The 19,551-nt window shown below is 37.8% G+C and overlaps 1 protein-coding gene across 2 annotated transcripts in view; it reads right to left on the bottom strand.

Annotated features, from left to right (window-relative positions):
- gbe1b (glucan (1,4-alpha-), branching enzyme 1b) overlaps positions 1-19,551 on the bottom strand; it is a 114,804-nt gene that overhangs the window by 35,009 nt on the left and 60,244 nt on the right. For both annotated transcript variants that reach the window (XM_085131393.1, XM_085131392.1), the window contains 3 exons: positions 19,228-19,338; positions 18,962-19,133; positions 3,531-3,715 (listed from right to left, as the gene is read on the bottom strand). In XM_085131393.1, coding sequence (XP_084987519.1) covers positions 3,531-3,715; positions 18,962-19,133; positions 19,228-19,338 — 468 coding nt within the window. The remainder of the gene's footprint in view (positions 1-3,530; positions 3,716-18,961; positions 19,134-19,227; positions 19,339-19,551) is intronic.

Here is a 19,551-nt window from a genome sequence, read left to right as displayed (position 1 = left end):
TAATTAAATGTATTAATGTTAAACCACATGTTTATATTTTGGAGCAACATACGCTGCTTTTTCTACACAAGTACTTGCTTATTTCAGCAGGATAGTACTAAAGTGCATTTTGCATGTACTACAAAAGCACAGCTCCATATTAAGATCTGAAATTCATACCTGTCACTCAGTGACAAATATTTTGATATTATCCAGAGCCAACAAAGGATGCCTCAAATCGAATAATAAAAACTTTGAAAACAAGTGGTCTCCTCATATTTCGAACGGCTTCCTGTACAAGTAGTAAGAAAAGAAGACGTGATACAACACAGTGATAAACATGCCCCATTTCCCCATACTATTTTTAATGTGTTTCTGGCATCAAATTCACGAGTATATATTGCTAAAAACAAGAACATTGTATTATTGAGAAATATAGGGCTTATATGTACTCAATGGTGGCCAATCTGAAAACGATGTCTCGTATATCTTCAAACGCGTGATGTCTGCTGGTTTATTTGTTGGCACATATTCTGATTAGAGATGGCACGATACCACTTTTTTATGTCCGATACCGATACCGATATCATAAATTTGGATATCTGCCGATACCGATATGAATCCGATATAGTGTGTTTTTTAATCAGTAAAACTGTTTTTTTAATATCTTGCTGCTTTTTGTATAAGTTCATACTCAAGTTAAAAAACAACAACAACACTAAAGCTATTCTGTTATACCTGTATGTAAAAAAAACACACTGCACCCAAAATATTTCATAGATCAGCAACACTGATCAATCTAATAAAGTTAAACCTACCCCCATCCTCCCTATTCTGGTATTTTAAAGAGTACTTAGCAGAAATATTAAGCAACCTAACTAATAGGGTTGCAAACTCCCAGCAAAAGAAAATAGGGAACCACCCTCTTCCTCATGATGCTTAATCAATGTAATCAACTTTAATTTGATGCAGGGTGAAAAATATTCACAGAAATAAATTATTTTTCAAGAATAATTAAATAGATTCAACATCTTTCTTCAACAGAATTGCAGACTGCACAGATGGTACCTTCCCAAAGGAAAAAGTACTACTACTAAAAAGTACTAGGGTATATTAGACTTAACAGTTACTATATACAGTAATGGACTTCTATACATTTTACATCAGATTAAAACTTTGGGTGTAAGATTCAGATAATTATTAAATAATTAAAAGCTAGATATTTTAAATGAGAATAAGAAAGAAAAGTATGTCTTTGTGCCCCCTTTTGCCTGTTCATGCCCTATCGGCCCCCCTGGCTAAACTTTGCTAGATCCGCCCCTGCACAGTTACCAGCCGTCAGCTGCATAGAAAAAGATCCTGGTCTAGAAAGTAATATTAAATAAATTCTAACAACAGCTTATCAAGCTTAATAGTGCTGCTGTTGTTCAGCCGCTGGTTTCCTCTTTCTGGTGAGAAATGGGCCAAAAACAAAGAAGAGAGACGGACTCGCGACAGAAAAGCCGATCAGCTGATCATTAAGCAGTTTCACGATTGAAGTAGCAGCAGGAGAGAGAGAGAGAAGAGGCAGTTGCTCTATATATCGGTTGTTAAGCTTAACGCGGGAATGCTTTACAAACATTCAGAGATGAACTTACACACTTGCTTTACTTCTCTCTGAGATAACTTCCTCGGAGATGAAATGTTTGCTAGCAGGCTACAAATACACACAGCCGCTCTATCACGTGACCACACTGCTCCGGCTCGCCATGTCGCCAAGTTTTGTGAGGTGCTTTTTTGATATTTAATGGATCGGATTACATTTTTTATTTCTCTCCGATATCCGATCCAGTAATTTAGGTCAGTATCGGACCGATACCGATACGTAATATCGGATCGGTCCATCTCTAATTCTGATTAGTTGATTTATAGACTTAGATTATAGCAGCAGAAACAGGCTATCATTTCTCACGAAATCTGTCAATTTGCCGCCAGTGGACGCGTTTCACAGTATCAGGATCACCCGTTTGATAAACCAGACTAAAACGAACAGTCAGGATTAAAAAATAAATAAAATAAAATAAAAACTTTGCTGCCATCCTGCCCTCCGTTCAAGAGTTAAACAAATCCAAAATCAGATATCTGTAGAGTTTCTTTCTGCAACCTACAACTCTGTCAAGACATCATGTAAATACTGTATATACAGTAACCAGTTATCCATCCCTTATTTATTCCATAATGATTCTAGCAGTTTTGCACCATTGCATGCATAAGTCTGGTAATATGCTGTATTGGTGTTGTTATATTTAATGTTCATCCTTATTATGTTATGTGCATTGAGAGCAATGAAAAAGTGTAGTCCAAGACATTTTTCCCCAAGATAATATTGCTATAGTATGTTGAGACAATCAAACGACTATTTAAAGATCAGATGAAAGCCACATTGTTCCTTAGTGTTCTTGACATAAATACATCTCAACAATCTGTCAAAACCTTTCAGATATTTGTTTGGCAACAAAACGCACAAAGTGAAAGTCTAATCACATATACATGCTCTTTGAACCTCCATAAGACACATACTGCTAAATCTGGCTGTAGAGCACAGCTGCTATTATAGAACATCATTTATGTTTGAGATGTCTTAAGTGTACATTATATAGCTGTGACCTACTGTATGAGTTTACATTAAATGCACAGAACCGAGAAAAACAGCACTCACAGTATGCCGCAGGTCAGCTCTCGTGCCAAATGTATTCACTTTCCATGCCAGTAGCATCATTTACGATCAGCATTCCCTCTCATTTACCCAACAGGCAGCACACAAATCAGTAAGGCTGTGCTTTTCCTTTGCCTTACCTCCAAAGCTCTGTCTCTCATCTACTTCTAAAGGATGCAGGAGCCTCCAGTAACTCAGAACACACTTTTGACTGATAGACCAATATGCAGAAATTATCCGTGTGAACCAGGCATGTCTCTAATTATGCCCTCTGATATTTTTTTTCTACTCTGCTGCATTTGTCTGTCTGTCGAGCAGCACTCCGCAGGACAGAGTGTAACATAGCAAGGTGAAGTAGCTTTAATCTGGGGACTGATTCCCAGGGATGTGAGGGAAGGTATTTTTGAATCAATTACACACACTCACTTCTAATCCCTGTCAATTTAGCCAAAGTCTCCATTTGCATTATCCCATTACTTTGCTACCAACACCTCAAGAGAAAAAAAAAAACACGTTTTTTTTTTCCTTCTCCCAGAGGCTTCAAACGCAGGCAAAGACACAAGCTTCAGGAAATCTATTACTGTTCAATCTGACAGGAGCCAGAAAAACAAGACATTTACAAAATGAACTCTAATGTGTGCAGGGAAACTTTACAGGTATGTGAAGATAGTGAGCTGAGACTACATTTAATCTTGAAGAAAATAAACCTTTATCAGACTTATAAACAGCTGGTTGAGAAACAACAGGCTATTATTGTATATGTGTTTGAAAAGTTGCTGCAGCGATTTCTTTTTTTGCCGTTTCATCACATTGCGTGCATAAAGCCTACTGTACAGTCAACGTGTGACGTTCTTACAGGTGGAGCTGCCAGCCAGCCGTACTTGTCTTCAGTACGGTTCATGTCCCGGTCAAAGGCATAGAGCTGACAGTAGCGCAGGTGATCCATATCTACCAGGTTAAACTGCCGCCGGGCATAGTGGTAACTCTGATTGTTGCCCTCTCTGGGGAAATCCAACCACTCAGGATGGCCAAACTCATTTCCTGCAACACAGAAAGTTTTATTAAAAAAGGTACATAATGAACGGAAAGGCACAGTCTTTGAATCAAAAGACCCTATTATACTGTCCTATATAAGGTGCATTTAGGGTTTTGTGCAATTTTTAACAACATAGAAAAATAAAAAGATAGAGATCACACTTTTTTTCATAACCTGACCAGAAGATACTTACTTTCCTGTTTTAAAGAGAGCCAAAATGCTCTTGCTAAATTTTCACCAAGTGACAATCATCTTATAACCCAAGAATCTGCCCCAAATCCAGTAGCTTTCATTTGAGCTTCGCCCTTTCAATTTGTGCAAAATGAATTCACCAGGATACATTTTCATCATTAGAATTTAAATCTCAGTTCTTCATAACAATATGAATGTTTCAACTTTGTGTTAGAACCAATACCAAGAGCTATTCAACTCGCACACAAATGAGACTATAATAAACAGATTCATCACTCGCTCATCGCTGTTTAATTTGTGCTTGTGAAAACAATATCGAAATTACTGTCTTATTCTGCCACCTTTCAAATGCCTGTTTGTTCATTTCATCTTTTCCTTTTCACTTAATTAGGAGAAACAAGCTGAAATCTTCGGACTGCGCGCATTTAGCAAAACAGAACACACTCGGTAGAACTTTTCTGAAAACAGACCTGATGCTACTATCAAGACACGCCAGAAAGGAGATGAGATAATGAATCCGTCACTGGGTGTCATGACAACATCATAAAACAACAGCCAGGATAATTGAATTCCTGGCAGTAAAAGAAAGACAAACCAGAGACGGAAGATGATGGCAACAAAAATAAATAAATAAAAACTAATAAATAAGGGGGGGGGAGGACCCTGAGTGATGGGATGAAGTGGAACAGACAGGGACTGACAGCAGATTTTAATGAAATACATTATGTAGGTGTTAAAGTAGTAGCAAACAATAAGACATGAACTGCCAACAGAACAAGCACACTGCAGCACTTGCCTAGGAATTAGGGCAGCAGAGAGAGAGAGAGAAAGTAAGAGAGAAAGTGAGAGAGGAAGTGAGAGAGTGCTTTTTCTTCTGACATCTGCATGAATAACAAGCCTCCCACACAAGTGAACTTGAAATGTTAAGGAGAGAATTACACCTCAGCACCACCAGTCAAAAACAGACTTTCTTCCCTGCACTCAACCAAGAGGATTGTGTACACTACTTTATTGAGTATCTGAAATTCTTGTACTAATATTTCATATATTAAAAGCACAGCACCTATACTTCATTTAGTTGGAGATTAGTGAGAAACATTGCACACTGCATGGATTTGACTTTAAGTGTTTATTGTGCGAAAAGTGCACAAACCAAAGTTGAAACCTTTTATTTCCCACATGTTATTGATGAATACTGTAATGAAAATGGTGACTACAGTTTTAGTATTCAATGAGATATAGTTACTGCTAATTGTTCTAATTCATTTATTTTTCTCAGTATTATTGTACAGGGTGTGTATCAAAACTTTTAATTTTACACCAGCTGACCAGTCTGTTTTTTTTAGATATCATAGTCACAAATTACAATAGTAAGTAGGTGGAACATATAACACTATAAGGGAGCAGAAGTGCTAGTTAATTTTGAGGCAAACAAGTATAGTGTGCTATACACTCATTGGCCACTTTGTCACCTTGGACACCAAGGTCCTGTAAACGTCTTCAGAGATTTTGGTCCATATTGACATGATGATATTCTCAAAGTCATTGCAGATTGACCATCTGTACATTCTTGATGATGCATATTTCCAATTCTACAAAGATCCTCTATTGGATTTAGTTCTGATAACTGTGGAGGCCATTTGAGTAGAGGCTGTGCTGTTTAAATAATGTTCAGATAGTACTAAGGGACCCAAAGGAAAATATAGAAAATATCCACCACAGGCAGCTTAAACTCTTTTTGGACACCAAACTCTGACCCTGCTATCCAAATGTTACAGCAGAAACTGACTCATCAGACCAGGAAACATTGTTTCAGTCTTTTCTTGTCCAATTTTTGCTCAGCCAGTGTGAGTTGTAGCCTAAGTTCCATGTTCTTAGCTCACAAGAATGACACCCGCTGTGGTCTTCTGCTGTTGTAGCCCATCAGCTCTGACTTCACATGTTGTGCATTCAGAGATAGCTTGATTGTATGGCCCAGAGAACTGAAACTCACTGGATATTTTCTCTTTTTTGGACCACTCTCTGCGAACACTAGAGATAGTTGTGTGTGAAAATCCCAAGAGAGCAGTCGTTTCTGAAATAATCAGAGCACCTCATTTAATACCACATTTTCTTTCAAATTGTGATGCTTGGTTTGAACTTCACAAGGTCATTGTAAAAACTCACGCCCCTAAATGCATTGAGTTTCTACCATGTGATTGGCTGATTACAGTAGATATCTGTGTTAATGAGCTGCTTTGTGAGGATCAGTTCTGTACCTCATTAGGTGGCCAGAGATTGTATACAGGTGATGGCTTACTTTCTTTTGGTGATGATCTTGATTCTTTTTACTGATTAATGAACAGATCCTGCATTGTAGATCTACTGACACAGGTTTATCCACTGTTTGAAACGCCACCCCTGTTTTCACAAACTGAAATTTGCCTACACTGCGTGAGCTATAGACTATACAACCCTTCTAGAAGGTCATGATGTTGATGTCATCTGACTTTGTTTACTCATGTTCATTGCTGATATTGATAATGTCAGTCTTGTTCCAGTCTTGTCCTTACATCACTGGGAATTTGGTATGTGGGGTGAGAAAAGTTCCCAAGTGCTCTGAAGTTTAAGAGAATAAACAGCAAAATTTATCCTTGCCACCTTCTTGAGTTTATTTATAACACACCTGAAGGCAGTTTTCATCAGCCTGTGAGCTAAAGAAATCTAGGACTGTGTGAAGGCACTAATACAGGAAGTGAAGGCACTAATACAGGAAGTAAAGGCTCTCCTCTGGACATCATCTTTGTTTGTTTTTTTCCTCCTGTCTGTTTTATCAAGACAGCTGGGCAATTCCTCCACTGATGTTACAGCTGCTGTAGGCTATGTCTTGGCCCTGGCCACAGGTGGCAATGGATATGTCAGTTGGCATTAACTGCCCCTAAGCAAAAGGACAAGTTCTTCTGAGTGTTCTTCCTCCACTAGGGAAGCTACCTAAAATGCCAATCTCCCCAGTGATCAGGTGTCTTATGAGCCTAAGGGAAGAAATTGACAGTTTTAAGACTTTTCTTAATGCATCAACACAATCCTTTTTCTTTGCTCAATAGTTGCACGCCGTACTTTTCAAAGACAAACAAAAACAAACCAAAGACACTAACGAGCATTTAACTGAAAGGCTCGAACTAAGTGATGCAAAATGATATAATGCTTTTTGGAAGTGCTCCCACGCAGTAATTTCCACTACAGGATTATTGCTGTGCTGCTAGAAGGCTCGAAGATCACGGTCATTTACTATTGAGTTCTTCCCTTGTCCCTTTTTCTTACTCTTTTGATGATATTATGTACTACGGATCATAAGACATATTTGCAGTTTTACGCAGAGAGATGTGATTCTTTTCCCATTTGTGGCATTCAGTATGTTGTATTTGCACTATTTGAGTAATTGAAAGATTACAATACACATGAAGATATAGTGCTATCCCCATGTTTTGTAAGTGGAGTCGTTTTAAATAAGCAAATTAATGCATTTTCAGTGTAAAGAATGTATGACTTGTATACCGAGAACTGGAATAACATAAAAAGAAATACATTGTCAGCTCAGTTACAATGTAAACTATGGAAGAAAAGACTGTGCGGAATGAAATATATCATTCCCTCATGAAAAGATACATATTTTATTGTACAAATGTCATCACAGTAAGCATATAGTAATATCTGAGCCAATATATGTAAAAAGGCACAAAGCAATACTCTCAAATATTTTAAACCCCTCAAGGAACTCCTTCGTCAGAAAGAAAGAAAGAAAGAAAGAAAAAAAATCTAAATTTAGATGTTATTTCACTGTCAAACATCAATATTTTATGTCTGATGCATAATGTACTGTTTTGCTGTGTCCACCCTCAGCCTGGCTCATCAACATCTACAGCACTTTTGAGTTCCTACATGTCCCACAATGATTTTCAACACGCCCAAGGGAAATGGCTCTGTGTTGCACTATGTTGCATACAGTATGGGTAGGTGTTGGGAGTGAAAGCACCAAAAGAATCATTGTACATTTTTCTGGTGTAGAAAGGGAGAGGAATGGATCAATGCAGCGGCATGCAATGCACAGTTCAGACTGCAAAAAGCCAAAGAACCTGTTGTAATTTATATACCACTGAGAACACATCCACAAAGATACAAGCTACAAATGCTTTACCAGGTATTCCACCATGGGCAATGTGTATCACAGTCACAGTTCAAAGCCAGTTTTGAGTATGTGGTGTACTCACGGTTGCGAAATTATTATCAAAGACCATGCATTATTGAGGGTCCTCCATAAAACATTAGGGCCCTGCAGGCCAAGGCAGAGACACTGGTAGCTCTACTGCACCTTTACAGACTATTTCTAAATGTGACGCTTTTAGCTTTGTGTCAAGACACTAAACCATAAAAAAAAATATTGACACTTTTGCAATACATTGCTATTAAAATGAAAGAAAGGAGGAAAAAAGAAGGATTCTAAAGGCATTAATGGCCTCTAAAGCAGCGGTCCCCAACCATTTTTGCGCCACGGACCGGTTTATGCCCGACAATATTTTCACGGACCGGCCTTTAAGGTGTCGCGGATGAATACAACAAAATAAAACTAGTACCGGTACAAAAAAAAAAAAAAAAAGATTTATTCAGAACAGTGAAAAGACCCAGGAAAACCGTTAACGATCAAAACGATAACAAAATAATGCTGAAAACCGATAAAAACCCTGAAAACCATACATTTCACACCTGAGCCTCAACTCATGCGGCCCGGTACCGGTCCGAGGCCCGGGGGTTGGGGACCGCTGCTCTAAAGCATGAACTCTACTGTCATTTTTGTATTGTAAAGAAACCTCAGTGGCTTTTAAATTCATTATGAATAAAGCACCAATGTAGGTTTCACGCAGGATGAAAGTAACAAATATTGATTTTTTTTTGGTAACACCATTATAATTAAAAACAACAACTAGCTCATGACGGAATATCTGTACACTCATGATATCCACGTCTCTTAAAGGAGATATCAAAGAATGCAGTGTGCCATAGATACACAGAAACCTTTTTTTCAGATTGCTATGTACATGTAAATAGAACAGCTAATGTCATCATAGACGATATACTGTATGCACAGGCCAAAATGCATAAATGAAACAATTTTAGTGTTGCACTATTTGCTGTTTAGGGAAATGACGACTCAAAGTGAAATGTGAATAATTTCCCCAATTTCAGTCTGAAATGTTGCACATAACTGACGGTTTTCCAATAGTTTTTCGATGTTTACAGACTCACAAACAATGTGAGTCAGTAAATATGATGTTGAAGTTAATGCAAAAAATATATATTTGGTTTTCGCATTACCAGCAAAGATGTACCATACAGTACATGATGCACAACAGATCACTAAAACTGCAAAATGAATGATAACTTTGTGTGTACAGCTCTTGGTCTGCTTATAAGAAATAACAGTGAACCCTAAATGGAATAGAACCCAAAGGAAACAATGGATTAAATTTCTGTTTCAGACAGAAAGAACTTAACCATAGCTCATACTGCCGATGCATCAAGGCACCAACGCCAAAGGACACCTTGCGCGTAATGGGGAGACGCAGGAGGCATCTGGCAAGATGGCATTATATTACATGCTGGGATGAGAAAGCATTAGTTAAAGCACAAGTGGAAACAAATAATTTAAAGAAACGCTTACACCAGGCTGCACTTGCAATATTTCAGCATCATGTGACTTCATTTATTGCCACAAACTGCACAAATAAAGCAACATACAACAGAAATCTTCCCAGAAATGCATAATATTTTACTAACTTTGAGAAAATGTTTCAGTATGAATTGCCTTTTATTTATAAGCCAGCAGCATTAAGCTTTTCTTTGTCATACTTTTTTCCTCTGGCAGCGTGGGTGCCATATGGAAGCAGCGAGGGCACGTTCAAACACCTGCATGCACAAAACACCAGGGTTAGAGAAAGAGAAAAAAAAAAAAAAAATACGTGATCTGCCTGCTAAGCTCTGTCCTAGACAGCAAAAGCCGGGATACTGGCTGGTGCTTTGATAAAAGCTCTTGAAAGAGCTACATTCATTAACGGGATAAGTGCACATGCCTCTTTTGCCTATTTACTTTCAGTTTTCCAGTGTTATTATTTTATAAAGTCTAGTGGAGATGATTGGTTTCCTGGAGAAATTGATTCAGTAACCTGTGGAAGCTTTTGACTCTTCTTTGATTTCAGCTTTAAAGAAACACATTAGACACACCTCCATTAGGTAATCATTTTCCTCTCTTCTACGATAACACGGCAAAGTTCCTCCCATATGCCCACATTAATCACCATGATAATCACCTTCCTCTACATCCTCACAGCTGAAAAAAAAACAGATAGCACATTCTGTTCAAGGATGAAATATGATGGATTCTCACCCTAATAAGCCACAGTGTAGCTTGCCATCACTAGTGTGTGAATGTGTGTGTGAATGGGTGGATGACTGGATGTGTAAAGCGCTTTGGGGTCCTTAGGGACTAGTAAAGCGCTATACAAATACATGCCATTTACCATTTAATACACAGATAAATAGAATCCTAATAACGTGTGAAAGGCAGGCTGTCTCATATAAAATATGGAGATGTGTTTTAGTATTATATAGATGGATTACTTATAAGGATAATACCACAAAGCAAATCTAGATTTGTTGGGTAAACTTCGCAATACCCTTTAATACTCTGAAAAAGATAGAAAGCTGGTTCAGTGTTCCACAACTGGGACAATAACTGTATTAGTCCTGCTGTATGCAAGGTTCAACTAATGGATAGACTCTACTTTCCGGTACCCTGCCGTAGACCATCCCAGGGAGGCTGAAGAGTGGGATACAACTGAATTTGGAACATACTGTCCAGCCCTCTTTCTTGAAAAGGAAAATCGCCACCCCAGTCGGCCAATCCAGAGATACTAATCCTAACTTCCATGCAATGTCACAGAGGCATGTCAAACAAGACAGCCCTATAACACCCAGAGGTTTGAGTAGTTGCCAAGTAATCCCTTTTGTCCCCAGACTATGCTTGACCTGAAGATGGCACAGCACAGAAGTAGTCTTTCCACCACCCCACTACACCCTCAGTTGAAGTCAGCAACACCATCTCATCCGCTTTCATGGTTTCCGAGAACTGCCTCAAGACCAACTGAAAGTCTTGTTCCATGGCCTAACTGAATTCCCACACCCAACTCCAGAACCACAAGCCATCCAAGCTTCACAGCTGCCACCACATCAGGTGTCAATCATCTTATGCCCATAACTGTTTGGGTGTGCCATCATTGCTGACATCCTCCCCCGCCATCTGATGCAACTCACCATAAGGTAATGAGCAGAGATAGGGAGTAACGCCTTACAAGTAACGGGTTACTGTAATCTGATTACTTTTTCAAGTAATGAGTAAAGTAAGGGATAACTATTGCAAAAAAGTAATAGATTAGAAAAAGTAATAGAAAAATACATTTAAGAGCGACAGGACTTAGTGCCGCAGAGTCTTTGATTTTATTTATTTTCTGCTGTGTTTCACTTGCATCTGTTTGAAAGAGAGTGCAAAAACAAAAAATGTTATTTTATATGCTGGAATATGCAGAAAATAGGTTTAAATGTTAAACAAATTTCTTCAAGTCAAAGTCTGCATCAAGCAAAAATGTAATTATATGCAACAATGTCCATAAAGTTAAAAGATTAAAACTAATAAAACAAGTTTTAAAAAGAGACTTTTCCATTCGATTGCAATTTATATGATGGATTATGCAGAGAAAGTAGAATTGGTCTGAAAGGTCTGTTGCTTTATTACCTATTCAGGTTGTGTATCATGTTTTTAAAAAGTAACTAACTACTTACTTTTGAAAATAAGTAGTTAGTTATCAGTAAAGTAGCGGGATTACTTTTTGAAGAAGTAATAAGTAATTTGTTACTAATTACTTTTTTCAAGTAACTTGACCAACACTGGTAACGAGTACATAACTGCTCTGTTCCTGTCTTCCCCGGTGTCATATATATGTATTTTTCTGTTACAACATTTGCATGGTTGAAGGGTGTTTCTCCTGTTTCTTCTTGACCATTACATTTTTCATTTATTAGATATTATAAATGCTAATGCCAATAGATAGACTTTAATAGATGCAGCTGGGATAAGCTTCAGTCTCATGCAACCCTGAATGGGATAAGTGGGTGGATGGAAATTTATAAATATCTAATACTTAAATATATTATATATATAAAAATATAAATATATTATAACCTTTAGGTATTTTAGGAAAAAGTATATGTAAGCAGTTGTTCTAAGGCAAGACTTTATACACATACTCAGAAAGCTCATGGAGGCCCTAACAATGATATGATTAATTGAGGGCAACTATGTTTACACAAGGTTATGTCGGGCAGCTTTTCAGGTGGCACGTTCCATTACTCCTCTACACAGCTCTGCATCAGATAAGGGCTTGACAGTGACACAGTCCCCTCAGTAATTAGCAGCCCAAGAAGCAGCCAAGGATCAATCTGTTTTCCATTGGAGGGATTCTGGCAAAGTAAGATCAATGAGCGAATCAGAAGAGATCAGAAGGCGAGTCACAGAAGGTTTTAGATGCAATACAATAAAATAAATAAAACAAAGCTAGACATGATGCAATGATTATTTGCACCTGCTAGATTGATTTCTTGTTACTGTGTTAATATGCACTCCCGCTCCAAGTTTGCACATTAAATAAGCTTTACTGGTCCAACAGCAGGGATGGGACTGGCACATTCATCCCAAACCACAGGCCTCAGAGCACATTTAGCTCTCAGTGGGATTATGTATTTGAAATGTATGAGGAGAAAGAGCTGGTTTTCAATTCATTGTCCAAGGCTGCAGTATAATAGTTGCCTGTTGCATTGTAGCTCTCTATGAATGCAAAGTGCTCGGAGAAGTTTTAGCTCAATAATTTAGACTGTAAATCTGCAAGGTTATCTTAAGTCTCTGTGAGCACTGAAAGTCAGAAAGTTAGAGCACTTCCATTTTGTCCCTGCTGATGTAATGATAAAACCACTCAAGCGTTTCATTACTGCCACGCCACTTGGTGCTTTAATGTCACTCACGCTCCAACATCCTTTACAGTATCCGTCTCTGAGCCCCTCAAATGCGGATGCTCCCTTTGTCCTCTTGCTGTGTAGTGTTTGCTTTTGGTCATGAGTAAATAAATGGGTTTTTCTAGTCTAGGCACTTCAAATTGATTTGCTTGCTCAAACAATTTGCTCTTGCTCAGCACTGGCTAAATGACTCTGCCATCATTGATCCATTGACACGGTGTGTCATCTCAGATTTACTTGATATTTTTTGTCCCGAGCATTTTCTACCACTCGTCTACTGGTCTGAACTTGAAAAAGTTCTTAATAATCAATTTCAGCGTCTTGTGTTTTTGTAGACTTGGAAAAAAAAAAAGTTTCATCAGCTCCCTCATTTTATGTTCTTTTGAAAACACTTTCACCCACTATTACTTATCATAATATGATAGCAGAATTATTTTAGTCAGCCTGACAGCAGTTTTCAAAAGAGAACAATATTTCTTTCTCTGCTTCCTTTATACTGTCCTTCTTTCATATATCTGCTCTTCAAACCACTGGGCTTTACTTGACTGGATTGTCTCAACTTGACAGAACGGTTTACATTTAAGTTTGAATTCTGGGTTTGTCTCACTTGTCTAATTCTGCAAACTCTAAATTTAGAAAATCAAATAACTAACAATTTTCAATAGGGAGATTTCATTTTTATCTTTGAGCATGTGCATATATGCAAATGACTCTTCTGAAGCCTTTTGCCAGGTTGAGAATACTCAAAATACTATTGTACATGGTAGCTCCACTTATATACAGGTCATTTAAATGAGGATGACTTTCAACCTTCTTTGAAAATACTCTTGAACCTCCTGCCTTTATGAAAACCGTCAGATCTCAGTAATAAGTCTCCCAAGACTATTTTCTTTTTCAGTCCACAGTCACATCCGCCTCTTATGAACAGAAGACTGGTTTAGCTATATTTATATCCAATTCTAACCTTCACCTTCAATGTTGATTTACTGACTGAACTCCAGGTTTGCAAACTTGTGACTTCAATTATTAAGATTGTCATTTAGTCACTAGAGTAATTTTATTCCAACATACACTGTAAATGTTTGCATAATGTAATCAATATAGAGGACAACAAAATAATGACTTGTGTATCATTAATTCAGCCCGACTGTTTTCAGTTGAAGATGTGGCTAACGGATTTATACAGAGCTTCAAATGCCAATATCTATGTTAAAATGCCACAGAGGAAAAAAAAAAAGTAAATAAATAAAAATTGTTTACTGTCTGGTGACTGTTTTGATGTCTACAGCCATTTCTTTCCTCATTCTATAAGCACATTTTCTTGTTTTTAATCACCCATATAAAATGTATTACGGCTCAATGTTATAGGTGTAGCTTCTGGGACACAGTCAAAACAGCTAGCTTTGTGTTTTCCACCATTTCTGAAAATTCCTGTCAAAAGGATTTCTGGACTCGTTACCTTTTGAGCAATTGTAATGCAATTATGTGACAACGAAATTGACTCCCTGTGTGGGGTTAATTGGACCAATAGACCATCCAACTAGTATGAGCCAGTGCTGGTGAAAGTAATTCTGTTATGGACATATACAGTTAGGTTAATAGGTTTTTGTAATTTATGTATGCCTATGTAAACAATTACTTACCATACATTATTTATTTTTAAAAAAATTAATAATGTGTGAAGTGTAGACTTTCAGGTTCAAATCAAGGGGTTAAATAATTAGGAATTACAGTTCCCCATTTTCAGATAATGAAAACTATTTCGTCAGGTGGGTTGTAAACAGTTTTATGGCCAGGTGAGATCTATTCTATGGACTGACATTTGTGTCAAAAGAAAACATAGTCACAAGAAAATAATTTCCTTTCACAGGTGAGAGTGTTCTTTGGAACTTGTACAATTAAATTCCAGGTAGATTTAACAATATGCATGCGTGGAACTTAGCAGCCAAGCTCACAAAGAAGCAGTCACACAGGGCAGATTGTCTGGTTGGCAAGTGCTACAGCAGATTAACACTGCCGCATACAGCTCAACCCTTCAAGAGGAATTCCACTTGCTTGGTTGGTTAAAACAATAAAACAAAATAAAACAAAAAACCTCCCCCAAAAACCATCCTCTATTGTGCTTGGTCACTTTCAAAGCAGTGATGCTACAACCTCTGTGGCTGACAGATTAGCATGACAAATGGAATCAAAGTTGCACCAATTTTATAGCAACAATTATAACAATTTGGAAAATGAAGTTTGTCAAATTATCTATCAACAGTGATTAATTTAATTGTGTGCAACACAACGAATATCTGTGCCTGTAATATGAAATTATTTGTTTGAGATTATGATTTTCTGGCGTGCCACTTTTAACACAAATGAAATTCCAGTTCCCTTAATATTGGCATGTCATCTCAAAGACCTTAAGTCGATTCACGGTGTTAAACTTTTATCTGGTAGCTTTTCACTGGAACTTTCAATATAAGCTAAAAACTAATTTTGATGTAATAAGGTACATTATTATTATTATTATTATTATTATTAATAATAATAATAATAATAATAAGCAACACAAAAAGGCCAGAAAGACCAATGAAAACAACTAAAGTGCATGGCGATAGATTTATTTCAATGGTTGAGAAATCACCCTTCACAACATCTAGCCAACTCAAGAACACTCTCAGGTGGTAAGTCTATCTTTGAAAACAAGAGATGTTTTCATGAATGAAAATACAGTGGGTTTACAACAAGGTGCTTAAGAAGTCCAATTTAAAGTTCACCAAAAAAATCTCTAAAAGAGCCTGCACAGTTCTGAAAAAATGCCTTGTAAAGATGAAACCCAGATTAACTAGAATGATGGGAAGAGAAAAATATGGAGAAGGAAAGGAAAAAGTCATGATTTGACTCATACTGGATCATCTGTCAAACATGGAGGAAGCAGTGTGCCGGCATGGGCTGTATGGCTGCCAGCAGAACTGGGTCACCATTGCTTATTGATGATGGGACTGCTGAAGTAGCAGAAATCTTACATTCATCAGTACAAGTGCAATACTGATACCCAGGAAAATACTCTATACCATACATACCAAAAATTAAGAGGCATTATTCATTTTATTTTTATTAGAACAATACAAACAATAACTTAAATGACACGCTATTTTTTTAAGTTAACTGACATAGTGCAAATATATGAAAGCTCTTTAGTACTACAATGAACTGGGAGCTTCACTGACTTCTCAAAATTCCTTCTAAAGCATTGTTAAGTGTCAGTGAATGTAAACTACTTCTGCTGCTACTGAGTGGAAGAGCCACATACCTGCCTGAATGCAGGTGCTGTGTGAAGCTGTGTATCAGCTGGTGCAGGCGAAGACTGCGCTGTTCAAATCGATACTGTTGCAAATGAGTCCATCTAATCCGATAGCAATTTTTAGTAATGATTTGTATCTGAGAGTCAATTTCTTGACCGCTGAAGTCCTGGCTCAGATTCAGCCAAGTGCAACAAAACTGACTGTATGGTGCTTCTTAGTACAAATGGACAATGGCCCACAGTATTTCTTTGCCTTGAGTTTCTCAAGGAGAAATGGGATATTTTTCAATAACCAAGTCAGTCAGCTGATCTCAGCCAAATATGCAGCAAACACAAACAAAAGAGCAGGAACTGAAGGTGACTGCAGTTAAGGCTTATTAGAGGAACTCAAAGGAGAAAACACAGCATTTGGTGACGTCCATGGGTTCTAGACTTAGGGCAGACTTTCATTCAAGGATTAAATCCAGTCCTTACACTTAAAACACTAAGTTTGTTGAATTACTTTTGAGCCTCTGAAAAGAGAGGTCTGTGTATAAAAAGCAGCTCTAACTCCTAAACTGTTGTAAAATCCTTTGAATATAAATTATTCTTTGAATAATTTATTGTTATTGTACATGTACAACAAAAATAATGGGTGCTCCACGCCATCTCTCTCTATATATCTATATCTCTTACTATTTATCTAATTTCAACCCACAACCTTGTTGCTGTGAGGCAACAGTGTTTCAATGTAAAGCTGTTGAAATTGTGTTCACAAAACAGTTGGTGTGATTTAGATGTCTGCTAAACTTTCCCTTTTGAACTAAAATTTAACCCACTTTGAGTCCACACATCGATGCACCGTTCCGACCTCTAATCAATGGAAAATTGCTCCGTGGGTGGGTTTAGGCCGGGATGGCAAGTGAGCAAATTTTGTAGTATTTGCCACAAAAGAGTGATTGAGTTAATGAAATCACTGTCAAATCGACTTTTCAAGTATTGTTTTGTCTCATCAACTCACCGTGATTCTGAAACTGCCAGAGTGGTTGAAAGTAAATGTGGCAGCGAAATCCATGCGAGACAAGCGCCAAGAGTGCAGCAACGAGTGCCTCTGAGCTATACTTTAGCCAGAGAATCAGATATAATTACTATCAACTGTCCTTCAGTTGTCTTTTCTGACATCCTAATCATTATGGACTGCCCTGTTATGATTGTCCATTGAGAACAGCTGTTTTGACTGTGCTTCTTTTCAACAAGCACATCAATCCACTTATCAGAACTCGACAGTCTTTTCCCGAGGTAAAAATTGGACATCTTGGTGAACAGGGATTGACAACAAATTTAAATGGTCAGCACAGGAATTGTTTTATTGTTTGACCTGAGCACCTGGTCACCAGGTGGAGCTAAAATGCTTTGGATCACAAGTATAAGCAGTATTTACATTAAGCTAGTGAGTGGCACGTTCAAGGAAATCCTTTCCTTTGAACCAAGGTCAACTTCCATCATCATTAATTATCACTTTATTATCTTTACCAGCAGGCCTTGACAAAGTCATGCCCCTGGCTCACACGATGAGTTGAAAATGAAGAGCATTTCAACAATGACTGAGAACTGACTCCATTTGAGCAAAGGGGAGGGGACCTGTTTGACGGCTTTTGCCCTGTATTTTATGATCAAGTCAGCAAAGCGATGTCAGCCCCACTTCAAAATGGCCCTTTGATGCTTATCATCGGCCTTGACTTATTGGCAGCAAGCTACTTAAGCTCCATGAAAGAAATCAGAAACCATATAAATGAGCACTTTCCCCGAATGAAAAATTCATCGAGTTATTTTTAGCCTTGATGAATTTGCATTTTTCATTATTGAAATGGTAAAAAGAATTTATTTATTTATTTTCTATTTCACGCTCAAACAAAAAAAGCACAGTATGCTACAAGGGTATACAGAAAATAACTGTAGCTAGAGTAATAACAGCACTAGGTAGGGATAACCTTATCAATTAAATATTTATCCTAAAGCCTCTTACTGCTTGTTGCCTGCGTAACACTTGGATGGACAGGAGAATAAATGCGTATTTATATCTGTTCGGTGAACACTAAGGGATTGTTGTGTCTGCCTGAGGGAAGAAGTTCAAATTCAGGAAGAATGCGGTGCATGAGGGGGATCTGAAATGATTCTCCTCGCCGTTTTAATAAAAAATGAGCCAAACAGAGGGGTGCTGCCTCACAATCATGACCTTCATCACCTCTTGACTGTTCAGCATTTCAATGTTAGCTGAACCATGTTGTTATGTGGTATGATTATCTAACAATATTGCCTAATCAAATAGCAAGATGTCATGTAGTCTGTTTTATTTTATGTTATGTAAAAATGAGAATTTATATGACATACATATTATATTTATTTATGCAAACTCACTCTCATATTACCTGCAAAGCATATTAGAAATCTTTAAGCTGTCATGTTTGAATAAACGGCAAGGAATATTTGAAGATTTTAAAGGTTTGAATTTGCTATGATTGTTATAAAAAAAGTACAATAAAAATAACAGAACTATACTACATGACACGAAAAAGAATCTTGTTAAAGATAACAAGTTCAATGCGATATTCCTTAAAGCCTGCTTAAAATATAAATCTGGCATATAAAATCCATGAAATGTTAGATTTTATGGATTAGCATGGTGACTCACCCATGAAGTTGAGGTAGCCTTCTCCACCCAGGCCATGAGTGATGAGGCGGATCATCTTATGCAGCTGCATGCCACGGTCTATGATGGCTGTCATGGGGATCAGGGAGCTCATGTTGGTGTACATCTCCTTGTCCATCAGCCAGAAGGCCAGGCTCTTATCCCCAACCAGAGCCTACAAAGGCAGTCCATGTTTCATTATTCACAAGTTCACGCTGAACTAATGCAGACTTCACTGGCACAACACAAGACGTTGTAGAAAAGTTTACCTGATCGTGACTTTCGGCATAAGCTATGCACTTCTCTCCATATCGCCTGTTGGTCAGTGTGTGGACGATATTGCCTATGTTCCAGTCCTCATCCTTTAACTCCTTCAGGATCTAAACGGTGACAGAGACGGGTTATTGAAAAAGGGTGTGATAGATGTGTAGCTGAGAGAGCTGTTCTGGCCCTGACTGATGCCTAAAGCTCAGTGTTTCAGTTCAGTCTTTCTTCCTTTCCTGAGTTTTCTCTGGGTTACACTTCTCTCTCAGATCAATCTCTGTTTTGACATCTCTATATCCGCACTGTGAGTTATGTCTATCTTTGAATGG

The sequence above is a fragment of the Neolamprologus multifasciatus genome, chromosome 14, assembly GCF_963576455.1.
Source record: "Neolamprologus multifasciatus chromosome 14, fNeoMul1.2, whole genome shotgun sequence".
Taxonomy (NCBI): Eukaryota; Metazoa; Chordata; class Actinopteri; order Cichliformes; family Cichlidae; genus Neolamprologus; species Neolamprologus multifasciatus.
This window is presented reverse-complemented; position numbering and strand designations above follow the sequence as displayed.